Genomic DNA, 22,980 nt, shown 5'->3' on the forward strand with positions numbered 1-22,980 from the left:
CCATGTTCCCAGCTCACCAACGCACACCTCGTCTTATTTGTTTTAATTGCAATACAAACTCCTACCTTGGCAAGTTGGTGGTTGTGACCATTCTCCATCTTCACAAATTACATCATTCAATCCCATACTTTCAAATCCTTCCTGACATTTATATTGCACTCTAGCACCAGGCAGATACCTTCCCTCCTCATTATTGACAATAATAGCATTGCTAACTTCAGGTGGAGCGCCACATGTTACATCTGAAAGGGGAGAGATGTATAAATAGATTAGTACTGATAAACTCTAAATGTAGTATCTTATTTTCTTTAAATAGATAATGTCCTTTTTAAAAAAGTGCACTTACATAAATGAAGGTTACTTGTTTGTAATTGAAGTTCTTTGAGATGGCTCTACAGTTTCCAACTCACAAGATATTGTACCACCTAGTGGTGCCTAATGGTAATCTTCTCCAAGCAGCATCCTTTAAAGCTCTCATACCCACCTTTTCTATGCCTCCCCTTCGAGTCTCTGAACATTCGGAGGACAAGTCTATATGAGGTGGTGTGGCACCTATCTATCACCTCAGTTCCTTTCACCGACCGACCCCAGGAAGAGGAGCAGAGCAAAGCACATCTCCACAGGGTAACTTTATAAGCCAATGCTCTGGCAGAAGAGTCTGAAGCATTAGCAAAGATCTGAGAATGTGCTTTGCAACATTCTGAACTTCCATTAGGATTGCGTTTGCCAATCTCCTTTTGTAATCTGCCAAATCCTGCGCAAACAGTGCCATCTTTTCCCATAAGTGGAATTGATAGCAGACCATAATTACTTGATAATTTGCTACCCTAATGCCAAGAGAGGACGAAGAGAACTTCTTTCTCCTTAGGGAATCACACTTCTTTTTTTTTTTTATGAGCAGTCATGGCTTGTCCAGACCTCATCTTGCTAGTGGCAGCAGTCACCACCAGCGAATTAGCTAGAGGATGTATGCGAAAATATGAAACCCCCCCTGAGGGTACCTGATATAATTTGTCTGCCTGCTGGAAATAAGAAGGCAAGAGGCAGAAATGGACCTAACAGTCTCAGCAGACTGCAGCAGACCACTGAGAAATGGTAACAACAGCCTCCTCTTGGAGGTAGCTCCAAGACCTTTCCTCAAACACCAGGTTTTCTCCATTCGTATTGAAGTAAGTTCCACATGGACACCCTGCAATCCACCAGATCATGGAACTGCAGAGCATCGTCAGAAAGTGAAGAGGGAGAAGTCACCGCCCCCTCATGCTCCTGTGGTGACAAATCAGGAGCCGTGTCAGCGTGTTCCTGTGCAAAAAAAAAAAAATAACCAAAGGACCTATCTCCTTATCTTCTTCAGACAGAGTATCAGGCAGCACTGCCTGAAGTGCCCCTGGATCCTTTCCACCTAAAACGTTGGATCAATAATCCATATAAAGGACAATTGAAAAATTGCTGCAGAGGAGGAGGAGGCAGGGATGAGTCAAGAGAAAAATGAATAATGTCCTCTGCCCTTCTCCTTTTTTCCGCTGAAGAGGATGCAGACCTCAAAACTGGTGAAGACTGTCTCTCCCTTGAAACTCACTGTTTCGCACTTGGATCTGAGGAATGTTGGTAAGCCGAATCGTTGTACAACAGGCACTAAAGTAAAAGCCTTCTTTGGATCAAAGGATGGATCTGGATTTGGAGGAGAGGTTGAAGCCAGAACTGAAGACCTGAATGGCACAAGATCCAGTGAAATCCTCAGATCGACTTGGTCCTTGAACCTGAAACTGACTTCAGTTTTGGAGGCAGAGCCATGGAGACCCTGTCAGAATCAGATAGATCCAAAACTACTGACCTACAGGATCTGTCACTGCTAACTGCTCTCCCTCACCAGCTTTTCAGAACAAGCACAGCCAGAGATGACAATGTGCTCTAAATGGCCGTCTTGTCTTTCTGCATTAACAATGCATTCAAAACCCTGACTTCCTGCAAAGCAGGATCTGGAGTTGGACCTGATGAAGGTCCATTAAAGTCATGGAATCCATGACCTCCATGATGAAATCATATCCTTAGCAATTAAGAAAACCACTGGCTAGGTGCCTCACACATTTCTGATGCCACTGAATAGGAGTGCCTGGAATATGACCTAGAAAAGGGCCCAATGGATTACAAAAAGGCCACTGGACAGGTGTATGCCTCAAATGACCTCCTGGCCAACCACTTGATGGTACTCCTGTCGCAGGATCCAAGGAGGGGTGAAAACGTCTGGAGGAGGGGTAGTGAGAGTGGCTGCGAGGATGGGAGATTTAGAACTGGACCTCTGATTTGGAAGACGACGACTCTCCTTCCGTTGACCACAAAGGCACCATTCCAGATGGTGCCAGCAATCAGTTCTGAGTTGGAGAGACCTGCAGAGATGTGAGCATCATGGAAGGATGAGCCCTCAAAGGTACCCAAGACTGTCACAGTACCGAGCACTGTAGCAATCCTGCTGGTTATTCTGTCTGTCGGCACTGACAGCATCAGCTCTTGTGCTACTAGTGATGCTGGCACCGACAGGGTCACGGGGTCCCCGACAACTACCAATGCCTGTGGCGTAATAAAGTAGATAGTGTATCCTGTAGAGATCATCTCCAAAACCTATTTGACTGTAGTGACCGACTCCCAACTCTGCATGAAGTGGTAAAGGCAGTCACCTAAGGGACGAAGGCAGGGAAATCAGAGCACCTGATGAGGATGGTAACTCAGGTCCTCCACTAACCTGTCAAAATTGCTGCTTTGAGGTGGACAGGTGCAAAGTGGGAGGCTCAGAAGTGTATGGTTTCCCTCTCTGGCATCTCTATCTCTTTTGGTGCAGTTCATATGGCCGCTGGGAAGTCAGGAATTAGGCCAGGTGGGATCTCTGAGCCGTCTGGGACTTGCTGAGCTTCTCCTGTAGGTGGGAGTATAAATTCTAAGAGAACGTACGGTAGCTCTAACATCCTTTCATGTTTGCAGAGATTCATCTGTGCTGTCTGGGATCAACTTAAGCCCATCAAAAGGAAGGTCTTCCACCATATTCTAGAACACTTTTGGAAATCCAGAGTTGCAGCCAAGTGGTCCTTCTCATACTGCCGCCCATTTGATCGCTACAATGATAGTTAGCAGCAGCATCAAGGGAGGCTTGTAGAGCTGTTCTGGCAAGTAGTTGTCCCTCTGGAATAATTGCCTGGAATTGCTCCCCAGTAATTGCCTGGAATGTGCTCTGCCAGTTGGTAGTGGAGGGGGGAAAGGGGAAAGGGGAAAGTGATAGCTTAAATGATTGTATTTTGCCATTAGCGCCTGGTAATTGGTGATTCTAAATTGTAAGGAGACGGAGGACTAAAATTTCCTCCCCAGTAGGTCCGATGTCTATGATCTTTTTCATGAGACATGATGCTGCCTTCCATGTTCATTAAATGCATCAACTACCAAAAAGTTAGGTGAGGGATGAGAAAATAAAAATTCAGAGTCCTTGATTCAGACATAATATTTCTTACCCACTCTCTTGCATGTAGGGGGAATAGTATCTAGAGTGTGCCAGACAATCTTCACTGGGTCCAGAATAGCTTAATTGACAGGCAAACCTATGCAGGCAGGTGATGGTGAGTGGAGGATATAAAGCAATTTATTATGAGGTTCTTTCATCTCCTCGAGAGGGATCTATCTGCAAGGGGTCAGCAGTTCTCCTGATCAGATCCCAGAACTGCTTAAAATCATCCACCAAGGATGGAGGAGGTGGTATGCCAGCTTTATCCAGAGATGAAGAGATGTTAGTCATAGGAGAGATGACTTCTTTGGCTATAGCTTCCTGCTCGTCAAAGGATTCTTACTGAGGGCCAGGTCTCCTGAAAGGAGCAGTTGATGCAGGTTGTCTCTCTCTGTGATGTGGCTCAACAGTCTGAAAAATTGTTGGCAATAGGCTGTCCAAGAGTGCCAATATGGCCAAGGAGGAGGTGCATAAGGCATAGAAAGAGCAGACTTTTTTGGGTTCTCATACTAGTGAGACATTGGTTGCAACTTTGTGCCATGAGTAGTTATAGCCTCACCAGAGGCTTTTGGAAGGGGCTTCTATAGGTGTGAGGGGGAGAACCATGAATCAATATTTGAGACACCTAGGACATCAAATTCTCTTTCTCAAACTCACTCTGTAATGGTGGAGTGCCTGGAGGGCTCTGAGGTGAAAGCGTTGGTACCAGGTGAAGGTCAGGCGATCTCGATGTTCTTGGTACCAACACGTAGGAGCTGAGCAGTCGAGAATCGGGCATCTCAGATATAGCCAGGTTCTAGGGAAAATGGAACTCCTGCAGTACCAAGACTTTTATCAGTACTGAGTCTTTGGTCTGCACTGAGGTGATGGTGGCTGAGGACGCTGATGATACCTTACATCTCAGTCCCCCCCAGGGAAGCACAGTCAGAATCCAAGTGGGCGTCTTCAATACTGAGGAAGCAGAGGAAAAGCTCTTCTTGCCACCTTGGTCTGCTAACAGTACCAATGATCTCTCCTAGCCCAAACCTTTACTGTCTTTCAGCCTACTGGTGACCTGGGTACAATGGCACTGGAACAGTTTTCATAGTGGGGGGTGCTGAAAGCCATTGAACAATGTAAACACTGTATATTATGGAAACCACTTCAAGCAAGGGGATGCTGCCACACCCCCCAGACCTCCTGCCTGGGTATCTGAGGAATCAGCAGCCTTGTGGGTAGCTAATTGGAGAGCAGATGGTGCCAGAGTTGCTGAAGACATTGTCAACCTTGGCTTTTTAGAGGTAGATTCTCTACCTGGTGAGCCAGGGGCATAGTCCTTTGAGGACTCATGAGTGGAATCCTGTGTCTTCCTTTTATATGCCATAGAGGTGTGGGGTCTGATACCATGGAGGCAGCAGATTTGCACAGAGACTGGCCTCGGGGGGCATCCCTTGGCCGGGTCAGAAGCCAGGGGTAGAGAGTTCTCCATTGAAGATGAAGCTTTAGTTCCCTGATTTTTCTGGCTCTTGAGATGAATGCCAGATAGAAGTTGCAATGGATCAGTTCATGAGACTGACTATCATGATCCAAGGCACAGGGGGTGAATAACACAGGCTCCAGGAAACATTGGCCCCTTCTTTAGAGACCTATTGGAAGAGATGGGAGTATGTGAAGCGCTACAAGGTTCCACTCACGGTTTACCCAAATTTATTCCATTGGAGCATGCATTAGAGCTTTCACCTGGAGAGCAGGGGATCCTGCCCCCAGAACCCACATAAGACAGAAAGAGAACAAACGCTGGTTTCCAGAGAATCTGGACTCTCGTTATCAGAGGGTTAAATTATAACAATACTCCTGGCTCCACCTCTTCCTGTTTTAGACAGTTTTCATTTGTTTTTAATTATCAAAGGGACAAATTCTGAAGACTATCCTCAGTTTTTCCTCAGTCCCTACTCAATAAAACTCTCATTGCAGCCATTGGGATTTTACCTGAGAAAAGACAGAGTAAACATTTGAGAAAGAACTTCAGGATCTGGCATAGGAAGAACTGTCTGGAAGAAACTGTCATAGTTCAAAATGACAAAGACTGAGGGCACAAAACAAGGGAGGTGGTGTGTGTGTGTGACTCAGATTCCAAATATGATCCATATCATATCAGTGCCACCTGTGAGTTAAAGAAAACAATATATCTCTAATCCCCAAATAAAACTTTTCATTTGAATAAACTGCTGACTGCTGTAGACTTAGAACTATTAGCCTATAACTTCGATGCCACACCGTTTGCAGCACATATACTCAAATTCATACTTTTCTCCTGTTATTTTTTTAATTTTCAAATATTTCCTTGTATTCTGAAACATATTCTGTTACAGATTTTCATTTTCCTCCCATTTTAGTGTGTCAAATCTTTAAACTGTTATCTGCTAACAGCTTGAAATGGATACATGGTGAACATGAGATTCATCACTATGTTCATATGTGCACGCACTTTGGAGTTTGCGTGCGTGCCTGTCTGTTTATTGTGTGTATCTTCTGGACTAATACATAACCATACTTCAAGAGGTAGCTTTGCATATATATGCAGACTAGTGTATAATCATGCAACGTACTGTGTTTTCCTAATAAAACAAGTTATTTTTTATATATTTGAATAATACAAAAGTAGGGTGAAAATCAAAAAAAAGAAAAGAATACTTTTTTGTAAAACCTGGGATTTTTTTGGTAAAAATCAGTTTAAACTGAAAACGTAGGGGCTTATTTGTACCATATTATGTTATTTTCACAGGTGCTTTTTCCAAGTCAGTCAAAATAAACTTTTAAAAATAAAACCTCTGAAAACATGTCTAATTCATTTCTCTTTATATTGTCAATTGCAGTTATTGTATAATCATTTGGGCTTTGACATTTAAAACATATAAAACCAAAAGCAACTTACAGATACACGTTGGAATAGGTAACCAGCCATTCTTTGTGCATTCCACTGTCTTTTCCTTATTCCATTTCAAAGTGAAATCCACTATTACAATCTATGCTGATTACATCCTCTTCCTTGAGCTCTGACTTTTGAGGGTGGCAGGTTCCACTATTACAGTTTAACAACTGGAAACAGGACATTAGGTCCTAAATCACCCCTTCAATTGAGACTATTTGACTTTTTTTTTTTAAATTAACTTCACTAGCATTGTCGTATCCGAATATCTTTTGTATAAAATTGGCAAGGTGAAATTCCTATGAACTTGAAATCTACAGCTGGAGTATTTGCTTGCAATAATATATTTTATTTTGGGGGTGAGAAGGGGGCATTGGTGGATATAAGTGTCATTCTGATTATCGTGGACAAACTTTCTCAAAAAATGAAATCTTGCAGTGAGACCGAAAGGTGATCAGACTGGATTTCTTTTATCTCTTCTGGCAGTTCATTCCATACTGGTCTTCTATTGTGTGTAGTTGGATGGAATACGTGGGCTCAGATAGTTCAAGGTGTTAACACTACCCTGTCACAGTACAGCACAAACATAGTTCAGGATTTTGAGTACATAGTCCTGAGCCTGCTTAGTCCCAGGGCAAACACACTATTAAAATCATTTTATAACTTTAAAGACACATAAAAAGGAAAAACAGTTACAGCATTTGATATGTAAGGTATCAATTAAAGTTTTTATTTTAACACTATCCCTCTTTCATTTCCCAGTTCCAATCGAAGTAAAATCCATTATTACAGGCTACTTCGATTTCATCCTCCTTATGGACATGAAGTCTTCTCCCATCTTCGGAGTTTGGAGGATCTGCTGAGGGTAAAGTTATTTTATTTTTCTAGGGGGGAGTGGGTAGTTGTTATGATAAAGCCTTTCCACCATAATCAGAATAGTACTTCTCAAAAAGGCAATTCTTGCAAGTGAGACCTAAAGCTGGTCTGACTGGATTAGTCTAATTTCCTCTGGAAGTTCATCCCACAGCTGGATTCCTTTCACCAAAAATGGCTTGTATGTGGCACTTTCTCCTAAGCTTGGTGATCATCTTGTCCCAGAGAAATCAACTGCATCCCTAGTTGCTAAATGGAGATGTGATTTCCAATGTAGCTAGGATCTGGTCTATTACTGGCTTTGTGATCATGCTCAGAAGACCTCCCACAATATGTGAGTTCTGGGGACAGAACCCCTGCTCATTCCAGGACAAAATTCTACCTCCTCTTCTAATGGGATTCTCTACATAATGGGATTCTCTAATGGGATTCTCTGAGTGGACCCTTTAAAGGTTCACCCTGAGAACAGGAATGCTAAGTATAATCCTTAGTGCTCAAATGAGGCAGGGCTCCTACAACTAGGGCAGCTTCGCTATACAACCCTGATTCATCCCCAGAGCAGGTCCACTTTAATAGTAAGGTTTCAAATGGATCTTTCTTTGCTTCCACTAAACCCAAATAGCCCTTATCTACTCAGGAATCACCCCATTCAGGTCTCTGACCTAGAAAGTCACACCTACATCACATATATTTTACTATATGACATCATGGGAACGGACAAAGCAGGCTTGGTGTTAGAAATCACTCTACAGGGCCTCCTTTGTACTATCAGTATATGTCCGGCACCTATCCCCAGGGTACCTATACATCAGACCCACATGCCAGAGCATTTGCTATAATCCATATACAACTGAATATGGGAGTGATACAAAACACAATTGCTAAACTATGAACACAATGAATATAATTACAATTCACTTAGTGGAATAAATAATTCTGGAGAAGAACCAGGAACAGGGATAGGAGTACATAGTGAATTTCTACAAACAAATACAGAAATACTAGGAAGGGTCACCTGCTTTTGCACAATGAACTCTGCAGTATTTTGGAGGATGCACTGAGCCCTGTTTTATCAGGCAGTAGCTCCGGCATTCAGAAATATTTTCTAGAACTACACAAAAAGGAGGCTGCATAACTTACCTTTCCCTATCAAAGATTTCATTCACTGTTTTTAACTGCTTTCTCCAGTGTGCAGTACATTCTGCTTTTTGCCCTTGCAAAGTGGAGCTGAAGATGTCACCACTTAAAGCCATGACAAGATGGTTCAATCTCATGTTAAATATTTTGTGTTCACTGCCATCCCTCACTTGTTTCATTTCCACCTCTGAATCCCTCTGTGCTATTGAAAACAGCCATTACTGTAACTGCCCACGGCTTTGTGTGATATCAGGCTTGTTTAGTATCCCTGCACGCGAGAGAAGGGTTAAGCCAAACTGTTGTTTAATCTTTTGATTAACTTTGTCTTTTACCTTGTCCCCTAGCACAGAAAGCCCAGAGTATCTGAATGATGAGACAGCTCAGCAAAATCATCCTGTGCTTGATGAAGTAAACCCAGCGCTTGTAATGGCAGCTGTGGAGCTTTGGTCATCTCTGGATCCTGTCCTCACCAATTCCTTTTGAAGGCTTTCTAACCCTCCACCCCCAGAGCTCTCCCCACGTCCCTCTGTCAACATCATGGTACAGAGATAACATGTGTAAACTCCCCCAGGAATACAGCCCAAGTTATTTTTTTAATATCCTCTTTGATTTCACAGAAGGTCTCTGCTCACCACATTTCCTCACTCCTTCACTCTATAACCTACCAGCAGCCATGTATAGCACAAATCCTTGATTAGAAACGTGTACAAAGTTGGAGTCATGACAACTGACTCTTGTATTGCAGAAGAAGAGACGGAAAACATTCAACCGTTATAAATAACAGATTCAACATAATAACCTGCTTAAGGAACTATAACAGAGTTCATATAAAGAAAAGGAGTACTTGTGGCACCTTAGAGACTAACCAATTTATTTGAGAATGAGCTTTCGTGAGCTACAGCTCACGTCATCGGATGCATACTGTGGAAACTGCAGAAGACATCATATGCACAGAGACCATAAAACAATACCTCCTCCCACCCCACTCTCCTGCTGGTAATAGCTTATCTAAAGTGATCATCAAGTTGGGCCATTTCTAGCACAAATCCAGGTTTTCTCACCCTCCGCCCCCTCACACACAAACTCACTCTCCTGCTGGTAATAGCCCATCCAAAGTGACCACTCGCTTTAAAATGTGTATGATAATCAAGGTGGGCCATTTCCAGCACAAATCCAGTTTTTTGTGCTGGAAATGGCCCACCTTGATTATCATACACATTTTAAAGAGAGTGGTCACTTTGGATGGGCTATTACCAGCAGGAGAGTTCGTTTGTGTGTGCGGGGGGGGGGGGGCGGAGGGTGAGAAAACCTGGATTTGTGCTGGAAATAGCCCAACTTGATGATCACTTTAGATAAGCTATTACCAGCAGGAGAGTGGGGTGGGAGGAGGTATTGTTTAATGGCCTCTGTGCATATAATGTCTTCTGCAGTTTCCACAGTATGCATCCGATGAAGTGAGCTGTAGCTCACGAAAGCTCATGCTCAAATAAATTGGTTAGTCTCTAAGGTGCCACAAGTACTCCTTTTCTTTTTGCGAATACAGACTAACACGGCTGTTACTCTGAAAAGAGTTCATATAAACGGATTTAACACTCTGCTCAATATATTAAAATGTATCACAACTGACGCCTTCTGTTACACACACCCGTTTTGGATTATCTAGCTGCTGGTTCATCCTCTCGGTGAAAGTGGCAGTATCTTCAGCATGACTCCCAGTCCTCTTCCCTCCTCAAAGGCACCAGCTGGTGGTGGCAGCTAGGCTGGCAGATGCAGAGGACAGATCCCTGATGGTATATCTACCTTTCAGGTTTTTACTTCACATTAACTGGTTACCAGTTAACTTGATGTAATTTAAATATTTACAAAGGCTTGTCTGGACGACACCCAGATATTTGTGGCTTACTCTAGCTGATGTCTCTTTGGTAAACCAAAACATTTGGACCCCGGAACAAACATTTGAGGAGCATCTTCATTACCCTTTACATTTGTGTAAACGACCTCAAGTTATCTGGCAGACACTCAACTTTAGGTTAAAAACATGACGCCCAGGCCTGAGAGACAGCATTTTGCCAGGAGAAGGTGGTATTGTGAAAGCATGAATGTTTACCAGTTATTGATTTGGAGTTCATTGACTGCACAGACACTTTGCATTTTGGAGTGAAGCAGAACTTATTCCAGTAAATCATGTTTTGAGGGAACTTTCCACCAAATGCTAAAGTCTATTAGTAGTATTTATAGTTACTACTTTAATGTGTCAGACTCCACCTCATCTTCCACGGCCTCCTGTCTCTCTGGGAAGTATATTACATACAGTTCATTGCTTTTTGTGGAGACTCCCAAAAAGACAGAAATCACAAACACTTACAAATTAAAGATCAGCATCAGTGTATCACAGTACCGTGTATGGGATAGGCATTGGCTTTCACAGGAAGAAGCAGCAGCAATTTGGGGGATGGAAAATCTAGTACATCTCTACCAAATACCCACAAAGTGATGTTCTGATCTCCCCATTTTGTGATAGTGGTTCCAAACTCATGGTTCTACACTCAGAATTCAGGGAACACCCCAGTAAGGAGAATACGTTCCCAAGCCATGCTATAGGGTATGGTGCCACTGCAATACAAGTCCAGCGTTAGTGAGATTTGAGTCAGGTGACCCTGGGTTACTATTGGCTTGAGTAGCTTCACTGATTTTTATGTTACATCTATGTTATGACTTTTTTAACCTGGTCTCAAACCCAGGACTCTGACATCCTCACTGCAGCATGCAGATCAGACTCAAACCAACCATATCCCAGATTCCCTAGTGCCCTCCCAAAATGTAGCTAGTCTAGCCCTTTGACCATCGTGCACTGTGGGAAAACTTGACTGTCCACTCTGCATGTTGCAGAAACTATGAACAGCCCACCGATACATCCTGTGAAGCAGTTAGGTTGGTCTGTGTGCCCAGCTACTGGAGCCAGCAACCTGGAGGAGGTGCTTTTTGAAAATCTTCTCTTGCTTGCACTTTCACGCCTGTGTTGGGAAACAAGCAGAGCTGCCATGAGACACTGGTGTAGAAAAAAGGCACCTAACAGAGCTTATCATGGAGCAGGAGGAAGGCAGGGGGGTGCCAGGACCCAGGCATGGCAGACTAGCACTGACTGACCCTGCTTACAACACTTGGTATAGCCACTGATGCCCCCTATGTAGACTAGTGCTTCTAGATAAGGGCCACAAGCACAGGCTGGTTGGGACCACATTGTCATGCAGACCTGGCATGACCACCAGGGGGTTCAGAACTGTCACATGAAGAAAGCTACATTTCTGGAGCTTTGTGAGCAGCTTCCCTGGACCCTCCAGCATACAAATACAAGCAGGAGGACAGCCATGTTGGTCCAGAAGTGCTATAACTGTCTGGAAGCTGGCTACTCCAGACTGCTACAGGTCTCTTGCCAACCAGTTGGGTGTTGAGAAGTCAACTGTGGGTAAAGTGGTGTCAGAGGGTTGTAAGGCAATCAGGCGTGTGGTTTACCCAAAGGTGGCAGGCATAAAAGATAATCCTGAAGTAACTGCTGGCTTTGCGAGAAAGGGGTTTCTAAATGGTGCGGGGGCCATTGCTGAGACTCGTGCCCATAGCTTGCCCTTCTCAAGGAGCACATGAGTACATAAACAGCAAAGGGTGCTACTCCATTTTTATGCAGGCTTGTGGTGAGGTAGGGATGGGGCTGATTGATCATGGGGGTTTCAGTGCTCAGGGAGGGATGGGTACATTGCACAGCAAGCAACTATTTATGAATGACATGACCACTTATGAAATGGGGGCGCAATTCACAAGATGGATTGCTATAGATGATTGTATTGAGGAATAGTGTTTATACACTAATTCCTAATTATTTATCTTTATTATTTTAAATACAGATTGTATGATCTGATGCAGTGATGGCAATAAACTTTGTTGATGAAATAAAAAGTTTTATTTTATAAATGTGTATTAGAGAAGTACAACATTCACCCCCTGCCAAACAGGCCAGCTGCCAGTGCCACAGAAAAACACCAGTAACAACAGAACCTTTCAAAAACTATTTGAAAAAAAAGTGCTTGAACAAATGGAAACAGTGAAACCAGTTACAAGACAGAGACCCCATCATTGCATGACCCCTGCCCCCCCCCATTCTCCTTTATCTTCTTTCCCTGCTTGCCATGCACTTGGTACTGGGAGAGGGAGGAGGAGGCATCCACAGGGGAGTGGGTCAATATGGAGGGATGCATGGGGCAAGCTTGCACTGCCCAGCCACGCATAGGGCCCCGCGCATGGGGCCCAAGCAGTTTCTGGACTGCATTGCACGGTAACATGCAAGGGACTCAGGCCATGGTGTGGGTGATAAGCAGGAGCCAGTACGCTTGCGGCCATTAGCGATATCAGCTGCTCAGACAGTTCTTTCTGTCCTTTTCCTTTCGCTGCTATTCCTGTTCCAGGAACTGCAAAGCAACTGTCTGAGCCCATGCTGAAAACCTGACCTCAAGCTGTGCAGCCAGCCTCAGCCTTTTCTCTTGTCATGCCTTTCCTCTGCCAGAAGTCCCCGTCTTTGGTATTGTTTGTTGGCCCTCTCCGGAACATCAACCACAAGTTCATCACTGAAACACTTCCTCTTGGAATGGGCCATGAAAGCCCAGTGACCTAGGCTTCTGCTGCAGTATGGATGGTCTGTGGATGTACAGCAGCCAGTAGAGGTCAAGGGGCCTGAAATAGGAGTTAGATACAAAGGGTTATTGTCTCAAATAACTCAGTGCAGGAACATAGGAAAAATCCCTGTGGAAGTTCAAGGACATAAAATGTTACTTTTCCAAACTGAACTTCAGTGAGGCAGATGCTTCATGCAACAGAAGCTCCTTGGAGACAGCCTGGTTAATCACAGCAAAAGAAATGCAGAGGCAATGGTAAGTCAGAAAACAAAAAACTGCTTTCAGTTTTTAAGAATAGCAGAACTACTTGGGTTTGGAGGGGGACGAGGGGATGTGCCACTAGTGGCCACACTACAAAAACTTTGTCTATCATTTCAAGCCTTCCACATTTTGGAGGACATAACAGTTCTCATGGTGTGCAATTGGCAAAGGAGAGGTTATTCCAAGCTGCTGGTGGGAAATCTGCTGTGTACACAATAGAAGTATTCAGACATATAGTGACAAAACAGCACATCTTTGAGTTGAGTAGGCTGGTCAGCTACCATGGTGGCATTGGAAAATATGCCCTTCCCTGAAAAGTGACTACCCATCTGGAGTTCCCGCTTCAGGAAAACTTTGCAGCTAGTCAGCTCCCATGATTGGGTCAGGGAATCAACAGGATGCTGTATTAGCTTCCACCTAGCTTAACCTGCATGCAAACACACAGAATTCCACAGCCATACTCCTTCTCCTGCTATATTTCTGTAAAAAAATGAAAACCCCAGTTGAATTTGGCATGAATGATGGTCATTTTTGAACTGCATGGACTACCTTTAACCTAAATGGAAAACATTCCTTCACCTACACAGAGTTCACTGTTCCCAGGCAGCACATTACACTGTCGAGTGGTTACAGAGCAGTGTACTTTCAGGCATGGCAATGAAAGGTTATTATTTTTAAGAAACAGGAGTGTCTTTGAAGTTTGTTTTTGAAGTTTTTTTGTTTCAGGGTGGCTACTTTAAAATCTGCTATTGAATGTCATCGGGAATGGTAACATACAAAAGCCAGTAGGAGAACACTTCAATCTCCCTGGACATTCAATAACTGATTGAAGTCTGTTTTTGAAGTTTTTTTGTTGAAGTATGTCTACTTTTAAACCTGTTATGGAATGTCCAGGGAGATTGAAGTGTTCTCCTGCTGGCTTTTGTATGTTACCATTCCTGATGTCTGATTTGTGTCCATTTATTCTTTTACGTAGAGACTGTCTGGCTTGGCCAATGTACACGGCAGAGAGGCATTGCTGGCACATATCATATTATCACAGTGGATGTGCAGGTGAATGAGCCCCTGATGGTGTGGCTCATGTGGTTGGGTCCTCTTATGGTGTTGACAAAAAACTACAGAAACAGACTTCAAAGAGAAACTGCAGAGTTACAATTCATTTGCAAATTTAGCACCATTAATTTGGGCTTGAATAGGGACTGGGAGTGGCTGGCTCACTACAAAAGCAATTTTCCCTCTCTTGGTATTGACATCTCCTCATCAATTATTGGGAGTGGACCACATCCACGCTGATCAAATTGGCCCTGTCATCACTGGTTTGCCTGCATCTGTAATTACCATTCCATGCATCTGAAGAAGTGGGTTTTTTACCCATGAAAGCTTATGCCCAATTAAATCTTTTAGTCTTTAAGGTGCCACCAGACTTCTCATTGTTTTAGTGAGGAAAATGTGAATGAAATGAAAACTATAATACAGTTACATCTCATTGCTGTCTGACAGTTTTAGATGCTATTTCCCAATAAAGGAGTTTTAATATTTGAATGAAAAACTCTGGGTGAATGATCCTTTTGCTTTCGAATACCTAAGGCAATAAGGGAGCTAAATCTGACACCTAAGCAAGAGAATGAACTGCTGCATCTCACCTGTGATACTCTGAAAACACGATACAAGTCAATAAACTTGTCATTTTGGATCAATGTTTCCAAAGAATATCCACAGCTAAGTAAAGTAAGTGTACTCTTGTTGCTGCCTTTCAAAACAACCTCCATGTGTGAAGTTGGGTTTTCAACTTTGACAAGATTGAAAACCAAAAGAAAGGAACTGACTGAACAATGGATCTGATACGCGGGTAGCCCTTTCATCCTGTGATCCCGACTGGAACAAGATCATGAGGAACAAAGAGGCCCACCAGTCACATAAAGAAAGTGAAACTCAACCTGATCGTCTTTATAGTGTTTTGTTTAAAAGTTTTGTCTAGTGTTAGTTATATAAAGTCGGTTAAGCTAGAATGTATTGCATTATTATGATTTTATGAAAACTCTAGTCAAAAGATATAATTATGTTGGGTCATGAGCATCAACAATTTTCTTTAACTGGGACACGAGAAAAAAAGTTTGAAAACCACTGACCCTAGGCAATCTCTGTGCCAATGCAAAATTGTTCCCGATGGTACATTTTCTAGTATTCTGTCCAATCTAGTTTCCAAGCTCACATAACAACAAACAAATAAATAAAACAATGAACAATACTTATCTATGTGTAAGGCTCCATTAAAATCCTTCATTAAAATTCCCAAAGTTGATGATGATACTCTAGGCAGAGCCAATAGTGCCATCTGTAGTTAAGGTAGACATACTTTCCATTATAACACCCTGTTTTCAATTGTTTATAACCTGGCCAAACTTTAACCATTCAAAATGAAAATTTATGTACTGGGTTTCTGTCTCATGCTGATTTTTGGTTAGGGCAAATATGTTGTTTTACCACATTAAAAAAATCCTTTCAATTGTTTTGTTGAGCTGTTCTAATGCCTCCATGCTTTGGAGTAGGTCCTTAAAATTTGGCAGAGGTTTGCCTTTATATGAGGGGCATGTCCTTTGTTATCTCTGTCAAAATTCACACAAATCTATTTCACAAAAATTTAATCTTTCTGCCAGGTGTTGTCAGTAGCAACAAGGGCCAGATTCAATATCTAAGCATTCCTCTGAAAATTACAAAACCATCTTCAGACCCTGTCCAAAAACCCAGGAAAACAAAGGGACCTGAGGAGGCATTTAAACAAGCAATGCTTCCCCACTCACAAGTGTTGCGTTTGTGTACAACAAAGAAAACTTCTATTAAGGGGATGGGGAACACAGCATTAATTTGGGAGAACCACAGCAATAATGACTCAAAAGCATAGCATTAATAATTATGTAACCCACAAGGAGATGACCTAGATTCCTGAGACCCTGTCTGCTGGCAGCTCAGGGAGAGGCACACTGTCCTGGTAGGGAGGGGGAGCCAAGGCAGACTCAGTCTGCCCAGCAACCAATAGGAAGTGAGAGGCCCTCCAAAGGAGTTGAGAAAAGGGGAGAAGCCATTTTGGGGTCAGTCTGGAGCCCGCCAGGAAAAGGGCAGGACTGGCTGTGTGGGGAGCTGGTGAGTCCCAGGCCTGCATGCAGGGTTCCCCCTGAGAACAGGCATCTAGGGACCTGACAGCAGACCCCTCAGCTGGGCTTTTCCTTCTCCACTGATGATTCCCAATTTGTAGAGTTTGCTGGGAAACTTCCCCAGCCAGGCTGAGTTCACCCTCCAGCACCCTAGGTGAGACCAGGTCATCACATGGTCAGCTCTGCTCTGACTGCTAGTCCAGGGAAGCTGCCTGCTGAGTGTGTGTCTGGAGGCTGGGCTAGGAGGCTACAGTTTGGATGTTAGTGTAGTTGTGTAACCTACACCTTGAGCCCTGCACCCCTTTGTGGTGAGGGGAAATCCTGGGACTGACGCAGCCTGATCCCTGCCAGCAGAGAGCAGCCCCTCTGCAGTGACTGAGGAGTCCAGAGTCATCTTTGAACCTGAGGATCATTCATGAAGTTTGTGAGTGCACCATCTTTTAGTTAGGGTATGTCTACATTACGAAATTACTCCGATTTTACAGAAGTCGATTTTTGGGAACTGATTGTATAAAGTCAAGTGCATACGTCCACACTAAGCACATTAATTCGGCGGTGTGTGTCCACAGTACCGTGGCAAGCATTGACATTTCGAGCAGTGCACTGTGGGGAGCTATCCCACAGTTCCCACAGTCCCTGCTGCCCATTGGAATTCTGGGATGAGCTTCCAATGCCTGATGGGGCCAAAAATTTGTCACGGGTAGTTATGGGTAAATGTTGTCAGTCAACCCTCCCTCTGTGAAAGCAACGGCAGACAATCATTTCGTGGGACTTACTTTCCAGTCCAGAAAATAACTGTTGGGGATGTTGAAATGCCTATAGTTATGCTTGGGGACCCAGCCTACCCCTTAATGCCCTGGCTTATGAAGCCGTACACAGGCACCCTGGACAGTAGTAAGGAGCTGTTCAACTATAGGCTGAGCAAGTGCAGAATGGTGGTAGAGTGTGCATTTGGACGTTTGTTTAAAGGGTTGCTGGTGCAGTTTACTGACTCACTCAGACCTCAGTGAAACCAACATTCCCATTGTTATTGCTGCTTGCTGTGTGCTCCACAATCTCTGTGAGAGTAAGGGGGAGACATTTATGGCAGGGTGGGAGGTTGAGGCAAATCACTTGGCCGCTGCATATGCACAGCCAGACACCAGGGTGGTTAGAAGAGCACAGCAGGAAGCGCTGTGCATCAGAGAAGCTTTGAAAACCAGTTTCATGACTGGCCAGGGTACTGTGTGACATTTCTGCTTGTTTCATCCCACCCCCTTGGTTGATTCTAATTCCCTGTAAGCCACCCGCCCTCCCCCCTTCGATCACAGCTTGCTTGCAAAGGAAATAAAGTCATTATCATTTAAAAACCATGTATTCTTTATTAATTGATTATAAAAATAGGGAGATAACTCACAAGGTAGCCCAGGTGGGGTGTGGGAGGAGGGTAGGAAAAGGCCACTTCAAAACTTGTTGAATGACAGCCTTCTGTTGCTTGGGCTGTCCACTGGGGTGGAGTGGTTGGGTGCCCAGAGCCTCTCTGCCCCCTTCCCCCGCTCCGTGTCCTTAAGCGTCTGGGTGAGGAGGCTATGGAACTTGGGGAGGAGGGAGAGCGGTTAAACAGGGGCTGCAGCGGCAGTCTGTGATCCTGCTGCCGTTCATGAACCTCCACCAGACGCCAGAGCATGTCCATTTGATCCTGCAGTAGCCCCAGCTTTGCATCCTGCCTCCTCTGATCTTCCTGCCACCACCTCTCATGTTGATCGTCCCTCCTGTCCTCACATTCATTGACCACTTTCCTATACTGTGCTACTGTGTCCCTCCACACATTCTGCTGAGCTCTGTCAGTGCCGGACGACTGCATGAGCTCAGAGAACATTTCATGGCACATGCATTTTTTTCGCCGTTTTATCTGAGATAGCCTTTGGGACGGAGGAGGGAGGCTTGAAACATTTTCAGCTGTGGGAGGAAAAAAAGGGAGTGAAGTAGTTTAAAAGATACATTTTACAGAGCAATGGCTATACGATTTCACAGTGAACAACACTATTCACATTACATAGCATATGTGATTTCGGTACAAGGTCGCATTTTGCATCTTATATTGAGTGCCTGCGGCTTTGGTGTTAGAGATCACACATGCAGTGCCAGGCAACAGAATTCGGCTTGTGGCGGCCATGGTAAGCCATAGTCTTTTGGCTTCTGCAATCTTCATAACAGCAGCGCCCTCCTCTCCAATACCAAGCAAAGCCCGTTGAGTTGATCATTTAGTGCTGCAGTTTTCATGTTAATGTGCAGCAGCAGAAACCAAACTAACCCCCCCACTCCAATTCTCTGGGATGATCGCTTTACCCCTCCCCCCACCACGTGGCTGGTATCAGGGAAGATCCCTGATCGTCAAATGTGAACAGCTTGGTGCCACTGTGCCCTCCGCCTCCTACCCCTTGCCTAACTGCGGGGAGGATTTCTTTTCAGCCACAGGCAAACAGCCCAGGAGGAACGACCATCTCTGAATGTCCCCTTAATTAAATCCCCGTATTTCAACCAGGTTACCATGAACGATATCACTCTCCTGCAAATAACACAGAGAGATAAAGAACGGATGTTGCTTGAATGCCAGCAAACACTGGGACCATACGCTGCCAGGCTTTGTCATGCAATGATACCAGATTACTTGCTACTAGCATGGCGTGGTAAAGTGTCCTACCACAGAGGACGGAATAAGGCTGCTCTCCCCAGAAACCTTCTGCAAAGGCTTTAGAGTACCTTCAGGAGAGCTTCATGGAGATGTCCCTGGAGGATTTCCACTCCATCCCCAGACATGTTAACCAACTTTTCCAGTAGTTGTACTGGCCACGAAGGCATCCCAAGTCCTCAGGGCAAATTAATTAAAAAACACTTGCTTTTAAAACATGTATTATATTTATACATGTGCACTCACCAGAGGTCCCTTCTCTGGCTTGGTTGTGTTGGGAAGGTATTTCAGTCAGGGTGATAAAAAGATCCTGGCTGTCAGGGAGAACGGTGTGCTGTGTGCTCTCCTCAAGCTCATCTTCCCCATCCACAAAATCCTCAGGCATGGCGGAAAGTACTCCATCATCGGAGTCCACGGACAGGGGTGGGGTAGTGGTGGTGGCCCCCACTAGAATTGCATGCAGCTCAACGTAGAAGCGGCATGTCTGGGGCTCTGTCCCAGAGCGTCCGTTTGATTCTTTGGTTTTCTGATACGCTTGTCTGAGCTCCTTAAGTTTCACGCTGCACTGTGTTGCATCCCTGCTGTAGCCTCTGTCCCTCATGGGATCGGAGATTTTTTGAAATGTTTTGGCATTTTGTCTTTTGGAACGTAGTTCTGATAGCACAGATTCATCTCCCCATACAGCAATCAGATCCAGTATCTTCCATTCGGTCCATGCTGGATCTCTTTTTCAATTCTGGGACTGCATGTTTACCTGTGCTGATGAGCTCGCCTGGCCAAACAGGAAATGAGATTCAAAAGTTCCCGGGGCTTTTCCTTTACACCTGGCCAGTGCATCTGAGTTCAGAGTGCTGGCCAGAGCGGTCACAATGGTGCACTGTGGAATAGCTCCTGGAGGCCAATACCATCAAATTGCGTCCACGCTAACCCTAATTCGAAATGGTGATGTCGATTTCAGCGCTAATCCCCTCATTAGGGAGGAGTACAGAAATTGATTTTAAGAGCCCTTTATGTCGAAAAAAATGGCTTCGTTGTGCGGATGGGTGCAGGGTTAATAGATGTTATAATATGATTCACTCACATGATATTATGATTCACTGTCATAGAGTGATTCACTCACCGCTGGGCTAGTGCCTCCTACTGGTCACTCTGGGGATTAGTTCGAGGCCAACACCCGCACCACAGTTTGCACGCCATCGCTCTGCCTCTTGTCTACAGCTTCTCTCACTTGGCTGCCCCAATCACACCCGGATCTGCCGCCTCTGATACATGGCTTGGCCCGCCAGCCAGGTAACTAAAGTCCTCCTCTTCCGGGGAAATCACTGTGCTCTGTCTGGCAGCTCTCATGCCCTTCTACTTCCCAGTGGCAGGTAGCAGAACCCAGGCCCACCCTTTACACCAGGTTCCAGCCTAGGGACCTTTTACTAAGCAGCCACAGTCCCTACTCTTGCAGTCCTACCCCTAGCTGCTCTGAGCTATTTCCTACCTATCTGGCCTCCCCCAGTCTCTGAGTTTGCCACAGGAACCCCCGGGCAGGCAGCACCTGTTCTGGCACAGCTCAGCCTGTTCCTCTAATTAGAGCTCTTTCCTGTCCACATTCCATATATTAGGTTAATTGGTCCATCTGGCCTCCATTAACCCCTTCCACTTCCGTGTGGGGTGGACACCGCACCACAGTCCCTGAAGCTGCAGGCTCTCCTTCAGAGGATTCTGCTCTTTGCAGCATTCAGTAGCCTACTAACTGTCTCCAAGTTCACTCTGCCAGATCTTCCTCTTCCAGTTTCCTCTTCCCCTCTGGCTCTGTGTAGAGTCCGGTTGCCCTCCATCAGGCCCCATCAAGAAGCTGTTAGTGAGGCATGGGCAGTGCTTAATTTGTGCCAGGGCTTGCCAGGGATGAGCCTCAGCACCTCCAGGCTTGGCAGTTCATAGCCATGGCACCTCTGGGCTTGCTGCATCAGTTATGAATGTAAAGAAATTGCTTGAGCCCTGACACCTCTTTCATTACGGATTAAGCACTGCGGACAGGTGGGCTGGATCAGTTCTCTCCTAATGGGGCCCAATCTACCCTGTGACACTTGGGATCAGACAAACATACTGTGGGTCAAAACCATCTCTAAAAGAATCCATTTCCACCCCAGAGTAGTATTTAGAGAATCTGGCAGTCCAGTGAGAAGGAGCTGACCCTTCTGTTACTGCTGCCACTGCCAATCTTGCCCTCTGAATGCAGTTGTGGAAAAGAGCAGTTAAGAATCAGGAGAACCCTACCATTAACTCTACATTTCCTGAGTCTTGTGTGATTAAAATCTCACCCTTAATCTTGCATTACATTCATTTTGTGCATCTATTTATATATTTATATTCATTCATTTCAATACATACGAATTTGGGGAGGGGCATATCACAATAGTTAGACTTTTCCCATAATTGAAGTTCTCCACCCAGCTAGTCACACAGGAAGCCTCATCCAAAGACCATTGAAAGAACATACATATTTGTGAGGAAAACTCTCACTGACTTCAAAGGGTTTTTGATCAGGCCCCGTGAGACAGTTATTGGGACAAATTCTCAGAGGCACAGGACAGAGGTGTCTGACAGAAAATAGCCATCAACAATGAGTTATGGAGTTGACGTAGGCTGTCTCCATGCTAGCTCCACTCAAAGCTAAGGATAAGTCACTTCACTGGAGTCATTCAGGAGAGGCATTCACCCCACCACAGAGTATTAGTGCCCTGGCAGTAGTTAACCAGAAGGAATAATCTATTGGAGGGGGCAGCTGTACCTGGTTCCAGTGGTAGCCAGAATAACAAAGTACATTTAATGGACTTTCTTAGGGCCAGATTGAGATACCCCCATGCATGCTGAGTAGGACTTTACCTTGCAAGTAGACCCATTGATGTCATTAGAAATTGGAATAGTGACAGCCTGGAAGTGTGATCTCATTGCTGACTGCTGTTCTTCTGGCACCTCTCTACAGGGCCTGCCAGAATTTGCCCTAATAACTGTCTCTCTGGCCCTGATCGAAAGCCCTTGAAGTCAATAGGAGTTTTTGACACAAATATACATGTCATAATATTTATTTCAAAGGGACTATGTGACAAGTTCCCCTGTGTAAGTGCAGTACCTGCCAGAGGTTGGTAACTTGATATCAGCATCACAGTGTGAGGGCCAATCGAGGTTGGTGGGCTTGGAAGAGCTCAGCGGTCCCACACTCCAGGTTGCACCCCAGGGACCTGTCCCAGACTGCTCACAGCATAAGATACTACTCAGACTGAAGAACATATCATAGACTGGCCCATAATGTATATCTACCTAAGCTTGGAAAGGGAGCCATATAACTTAGTATCTTTAATGCTAGGGGTGTGATTTGTAGCTTAAGGGGACGTACCTGCATTATCTTTGATTGAGATAGTATGCTAAAAATAGAGGGTGGCCACAGCAGTGTGAGTGGAGGGACAGGCTAGCCGTCCCACGTATGTCCCTAGTGTCTCTGACAGGCACATACCCAAGGTAGCTAGCCCTTTCCACTGCTCAAGCTGCCGTGACGACTATCTGTTTTTAGTACGGAAGCTCGATGATAGCTAGCACAAGTATATCCCCTCGAGCTGAGAATCATACCCCGAGCTTGAAGTGTAGACATACTCTGGGAGGTAGAGAATATATTATTCCCTATTTACAAATGGGGTGCTGAGGCACTCAGCCCTGGTCTACACTAGGACTTTAGGTCAAATTTAGCAGTGTTAAATAGATGTAAACCTGCACCTGTCCACACGATGAAGCCCTTTATTTCGACTTAAAGGGCTCTTAAAATCGATTTCCTTACTCCACCC

The 22,980-nt window shown here is 44.7% G+C and overlaps 1 protein-coding gene across 1 annotated transcript in view; it reads right to left on the reverse strand.

Moving 5' to 3' along the window:
• The window catches only part of LOC140916619 (coagulation factor XIII B chain), a 148,411-nt gene that overhangs the window by 52,204 nt on the left and 73,227 nt on the right, over positions 1-22,980 (reverse strand). The window contains exons 9-10 of the mRNA XM_073358292.1: positions 4,145-4,283; positions 66-242 (exon numbers count right to left, since the gene is read on the reverse strand). Coding sequence (XP_073214393.1) covers positions 66-242; positions 4,145-4,283 — 316 coding nt within the window. The remainder of the gene's footprint in view (positions 1-65; positions 243-4,144; positions 4,284-22,980) is intronic.

The sequence above is a fragment of the Lepidochelys kempii genome, chromosome 8, assembly GCF_965140285.1.
Source record: "Lepidochelys kempii isolate rLepKem1 chromosome 8, rLepKem1.hap1, whole genome shotgun sequence".
NCBI classification, from domain to species: domain Eukaryota; kingdom Metazoa; phylum Chordata; order Testudines; family Cheloniidae; genus Lepidochelys; species Lepidochelys kempii.